The sequence below is a fragment of the Borostomias antarcticus genome (genome assembly GCF_949987555.1).
Source record: "Borostomias antarcticus genome assembly, chromosome: 27".
NCBI lineage: Eukaryota > Metazoa > Chordata > Actinopteri > Stomiiformes > Stomiidae > Borostomias > Borostomias antarcticus.
Window position 1 is genome coordinate 532,180 of NC_140260.1, and position 6,357 is coordinate 538,536.

General features: G+C 44.6%; 1 protein-coding gene across 1 annotated transcript; it reads right to left on the reverse strand.

Annotated features, from left to right (window-relative positions):
* Positions 1-484: 484 nt before the first annotated feature.
* Positions 485-3,181, reverse strand: LOC311326410 (C-X-C chemokine receptor type 3-like; the record flags this gene model as incomplete). Its single annotated transcript, XM_084459303.1, has 4 exons — positions 485-597; positions 1,495-1,513; positions 1,676-2,422; positions 2,819-3,181. The coding sequence occupies 4 exons, from the start codon at positions 3,179-3,181 to the stop codon at positions 485-487; spliced, it is 1,242 nt and encodes a 413-aa protein (XP_084315429.1).
* Positions 3,182-6,357: the final 3,176 nt, after the last annotated feature.

A 6,357-nucleotide genomic window follows, 5' to 3' on the forward strand; every position in this document is an offset into this window, starting at 1 on the left:
AGCTAATGAGCTAACTGGCTATCCCGCTCTCATTGTGCTGGATTAGCATTGGAAGCATTGGAACTGATGTGTCCAGGCAACAAGACCCATCTTAATGTATCAGACATTATTGTATGTCATTTCAATTCACAGCTATTTCAGTGGCATGACTAGCATCCATCCTACCAATCCTGAACAGAAACAAGCCAGCCATGCACATAAGCCAAGCTAAACCTGGCCTGGTTTTAAATATCCCCTCCCCTTCTCTCCACCTCCTTCACACTTCTTTTCACTCTCTTTGTTGTCTCCCACATTGCGACCGACTGCACAAAGCAAGCTTGAGTTTCCTCCCAACAAAACAAGCAGAATGGAGTATTCATACAGCCCTCGGAGACAGCACTGTGAAAAGGCCACAGGACTAACAGAGGAAGCTTTTCTCCTCTCCCACATTTGCCCTACTCAGTCACCTGACCCGATGATGTCACAGCCTGTGGAGGTTGTGTCATCATGTCTGCCCGGGGTCGTAGTGGCTGGCAGCTGAGACCACATGTGGAATGATGAGGAGGGAAAACCCTGAGCCTTGCTGGGACTTCCCTTGCTGGGATATTTTGGCAACAGCTAGACAGAAAAAGGAAAACGAAACAGAAATCAGAAAGAAAAAGTCCGAAAAAGTCATAAAACATAACATACAACACCACTGACACTTGGGATAGATATGTCCTTGTTTGCTGCTTCTCTTTAACTCTTTAGAATATCACATTCCTGATAATTTTGTTATATTGTCTTTAAAGTTGTGTCTATCTAGCTTTATGATGTGCTCTCTGAAAACCGACAGCTGCCAACCCTTCAAATCTCTTCATGTCCATTACATTCAATTAAGTGCAGTACATGAAATAAAACAAACATCTTTATGCCTGCATAAATAATGCATGATCAATTCTGAATTCCTAAACAAAACTAAACCACATAACTTCAACCACTCCGTGAGCTTGTGACATCAGGATGGTCTCATGAGGCTAAATGCTTTCTATAGCCAAGAGTGAATCTGGTCTCCTTTTATGAAAACTAAATAAGGCTACTGCTACTGTACATGAGAGTAATCGGATCAAAAAGTGTGAAAGATAAAGTGCATCACTCAATACAAAAGTAAAGGCTATTATAGAACCAAACCGAACGCCTATGGCTACTGAGGCCCGATCTCAATACCCCCCCTTAGCCCTAGCCCCTAGTTTTGCCTTTGGCTGCTTAGTTTGAAAAACAGCCACACAGGCAAAGACATGTTTAGCTGTTTGGCTCTTATCTACCCAGCGTGGCTGTACATAGAAGCAGCTGCTTCCTATTATCAGGTCTATTTATCGCCTAAAATTTCATATAGCTAATAAATAATATACATTTCCCATTAATGCATTATCTGGCAGATAATTATCGGCGCCAGTAATATTGTGCATCCCTAATGATGAGTAAAAAAACATTTAAAAAACAAACAAACAGTGTAACTGACATTACAAAGCTTACATAGCTTGGAAAGTCCATTCTATGGGCAAATAGGGGAAATCCGTCCTCATAGTCTGAGAGTTCTTTCTCAATGTGTTCTACAAGCAGAACTCATGTCCCCGGTCATCAACATCCCCTGGGTGAGTTTCACTGCTGGTCACTGGGTTTCTGTTCCCACCCGTCAGTTGTGGGTAGACCGCACCTGCACCACACTTATTTGGTTCAAGGCCAACTTTTCCTTCCCCCCCCGGTCAGGCAAGCGCTCCTCCTCAGCCACGCCCAAATCCCACAGAGAGAGGCTCGGATGGGTTTGAGCTCCCCTCAGCCTCCCCAGCACCTCCTGCCGAAAGTTTCCACACAGCCAGAGATAGAGCAGAGGGTTGAGGCAGGCGTGAAGGCAGCCTAGGGCGAAGGTGAGCACCAGACTGGTCTCTGTGGCCGTCCTCCCTTTGTCACAAGATCCCTCTTCAGGCTTCGCTGGTGGTTTCCCCGTGAGGGTGTCCACGATGAGGGTGATGTTGTAGGGCGTCCAGCAGAGGAAGAAGAGCAGCACCAGGGCCAGGATGACCCTGATGGCCCTGTGCTTCTGGTGGCCCAGGGGGCCGCGCTGCAGCAGGGTGCAGGAGTAGCAGAGGAGCAGGATCACTGAGGGCACCAGGAAGCCCACTATGTGGTAGAGCAGACGGCAGGCCAGGCGCCAGTCAGTCCCAGACTGGGAGGGTTGTGGATAGTTGTGGGTGCACCACAGTCCCGGTCTGTGGTCCTTCACTGCCTCCAGGAAGATCCAGTCAGGGATGGAAAGAAGGAGAGAGAATATCCAAACAGACAGGCAGCTGGCCTGAACCATCCAGGGTTTTCTGCTGGAGTACATCCGTGTAGCGTGGACGATGGACAGGTAGCAGTCCAGACTGATGAAGCCCAGCAGGTAGATCCCACAGTAGAAGTTGATCTGGAGAGGGAGGGAGGGTAGAGAGGGGGGGGGGATGGCTCAAAGATTTATTAATCTATTACAAGAATCATGTCAAGACATTTCACAACTATGCTCCCCACCCGTCTCTTGCTCTCTTCTCCCAGAAATGGTAAATGAAAGCCATCTAAAGTATGTGCTGAGGAGGGAAAGCCAAAAAAGTGTGTTCTTGCTCAATCGTAGAGGGAAGTGTCTGAAGAATGTACTACGCATGTTCTCACAGCCTGCCGAGTTCCTGCCCTCCTCAACTTTATTAGAAATCCTCATTCTAAACCAATGCCTTATAATCCCCTATATCTCTTTACTCCCTTTAAATATACCTTTCCCACACAAGTCCATCAGAAGGTCAGTGGCTCAAATCCCCCCTGTGACACTTACATTATAGACAGCTCCAGCGATCTTGCAGAGGGGCGTCCCGAAGCTCCACCCCTGTTCCTGAGCAGCCTGTGCAGCCCAGAAGGGCAGGGTGAAGAGCAGCAGGCTGTCTGCCACGCCCAGGTGCAGGATGAAGGTGTCCGACACACTCCAGCCCCCTCTCCACCTCTTCTGGACCAGAAACACCAGGACCAGCCCGTTTCCCAGCAGGCCCAGAACCAGCCCCAGGGTGTAAAGCACCGGGAGGAGCACCGGGAGGAGCACCGTGTCGAAGTGCATACCTTCCTCAGGTGGACACTCGTACTCGTAGTCATCGTGGTAGTCTGTCTCGTTGTCTTCAAATAAGCCTCCCAGGATCAACTTCATGGCCGTCTGTGGAGGAATCAGCGATCAGCTTAAGGTTCAGCGCCAAAAGAGACCAGTCACCAGACTCTAAACTAACGATACACACTCCAAAGAAAGTGTGTTAGAAGTAGCAGTCCACTCCACCACAGAGAGCCGTGTGAGAGAGCTGTGTTCACTCGTGTCAAGTCCTCTGGCACGTGCAAGCATCTGATTATAATCATACAGATCGCATGGTGTTGAAGTCATCAAATAAGGCAACACAGGAAACGCTAAGATCGGAACAGTACACTTCCTTCCCTGTGCTGTGGAAGAAATCCCCAAACTCTTGAGCCCATCTTTCTTCAGCTTATTAATGCAAGCATGCCTACATATTGCGAAACCAGGGGTTGTAAGGAAAGAGTCAAGTCAAACACAGACACGCACGCACCCCCTCCCCATCCACCTCTAGGATTCAATGAAAGAAAAATAGAAGAGCTGAACAAAGAGCAACACTTGTGAAAGAGAAGTGAACGAATTTCAACAACACTTGCACACTTGTAATAAAAAATATTCTTATACTTACCAAATTAACCATATTCTTCTTCTCTGGACAGACTGCTCGGGGTGCTGCTGACACTATAAATATATTCCTCGCAGGCAGGGGTATAGTGACTAAAGAAGTGGTATGCTCCGACTAAAGAGGTAGTGGTAGCCTACCCTCCACTACACCACTGCTCACAGGACAGCAGATTGGGTATGGGAAGCGATAGTAAAACCAATTTAGGCGATTTAAGGGGTTATAATTTAGGAAGTGAGTACTTTCACATAGGCGTATCCTACACGGTTAGTTCATTTTAACTACCAGTGGGTTATACACCCTGAGACGCGTAGAACCTATAGAACCTACCGTCATTATTTTGGAGAAGGCACGGCAGCTGTCGGTTGTCTCTCAGCACCATTGGAGTTTTTACTTGGCCAAACAGCCTGTTGCGTGCACTCAGTTGAGCTTCTTATCTCTCGATGTTACGTACGTCAACAAATGCAGTTGCCTTCAACATATCGACCACTATTCAGAGGCGCATTCTCTATTCCCAAAGAGGGGTGTAGCCTGGTGAGACTTCTAACTCAGACAGCAACCGCAGAAACGGGTGAGTTCAATCTGAAAACGGTGTGCAACGCTTTGCTACGGTTTCCTATACCCAATCAGTAGGGTGTTCCAACGCATCCCCTTTTATAAACTGCGGTCAAGCCAGCCGACAATTCGGAGATGCAAGTCATGTGGGCCACTGTCTATTCCCCTTTGCGCAAACAATAGCGTTATTACGGTAAAGCAGTTTTTTGACATGACGTGTATGAAGCTCATAAAAATGTGAACTGGGTTAACTTAGTCGCACTGAAACCTAGTTCTATTAATACATCCTCCATGACCGAAACGGACGTTTGAGATCATCTAACTTCCGTAGTTTTACATATTTCCGACGCAAACAAGCTTTGAGGGTGGGACATATGTTTAGAGGAATTTGATTGGAACAAGTGGACGGGTTTTAAGAAGTTTAGACAGATTCGATAGAAGGATAGCATTGATTGACGGGTGGATGTCGTGAGATTATTGGCCTAAAATCTAAGGTAGGTGGTAAAGTGGGACACTTTCTGATTTTTTTAAAATTTGGATTCATTTCTTATAATGATCTAAATGTCTGAGGCCCTCATATGCTACCATTCTAAATAGCTTAAGGGCTCTACTTTACTACAGAGAAGAAAAAATAAAGAAACATTTAACACAGGGGGGATGACTCTTCCTTAAACACACACTGACTCCAAACCACATTTTTCCAGGCGCTACTGGCGAACTGGGACACCTTTACTGTCAAATTGGGACACCCATTTAGGCCTATTGAATTACATACAGAGTAATAATACAATTGCACCATATAATTGTATTCAGTAGGTTACAATCTGCAACCTCACCACTAGGTGCAGCCAAAGATAAAGATAATGCTAATTAAAGCTGCTTCGCAGCGATGAGGCGGGGCCAGGCAATTTCCGACAAGTTTAGGAGCAATAAGCGAGAGAATAGGACAAGAAGAAAGTTGACATTCCAATGTTCATTTTGTACATTCGTATCGTAAAACATTTGTAAAACATTTTGATGCGTTGTAAGCTCGATTTTGATAATTCAACAATGGTCAATGAGTTTGTGAATTACAGTCTGAAGATCCAGTGTAGCAAGTTTGGTGTTAATTGATTGAAAAATGTTGGATGAGATATGTTTATTAATTTTTACAGGTTTTGTTTGCTTTTCTTCATAATTGAACATTAACTTCAGCAGCTGTGTACTCAGTCAGTTGCCAATCAATCGATTTAGTCATTGTAATCCTCGGCGGGGGTTGGGTAGGGTTGCCAACAGCGATGTCTCCGATTCGTGGAGCTTGTGTTGGATTATGGGTAACGTAGTTTTCTCTGTATGAAGTGTTGGTTTCAGAGGACAGAATTAAACATATTTTAAAAAATTCAATTTTTGAGATAAAATTCTAAAAAAAAATCATACTACATCTTGGATATGTGGCTAATGTTGTCACTTTTTATGAGGATGATCAGACATTGATTTGGCGAGAATTAATAGTAACTATATACAGAACTGTTAACAGTAAAACTTTTTGATGTGCTGTGGGCTCAATTTTTCATATTTCAAAAATCTGTGAGGATCGTTTGGTAAGGACAGTCTGAAGATACAGTAGATCAATTTTGGTGTCAATTGAACTAAAAATGTGGGAGGAGATAGGTTTGATAGGTTTTAGTTTATGAAGAAATCAGAGTGATGGACTTCAAAATTCCTGCAAGGTCAAAGCGTATGAAAGTTTTGTCTCACTTGGGCCTACATTCACGTGGTGGTTTTACAGTGATAGCACCTATGGCTGATTTTTTATGATTTTTTTAAGTTTTAAACTTTAGACTGTTGCTGTAGCGCCACCTTCAGGTTTATTGACCTACAATGCAGGTTGAGGATTTGGGTATACTACTGGAGCTATGTTCAAATCTTGGTGATTTTTTGTCCACGGGAAGTTAGACTTCAGTGGAAGATGGAGAATAATAATAATAATCAAAATTCCTGCAAGGTCAGAGTGTATGAAAGTTTTGTCTCACTTGGGCCTACATTCACGTGGTGGTTTTACTGTGATGGCACCTATGGCTGATTTGTTATGATTTTTTAAAGTTTT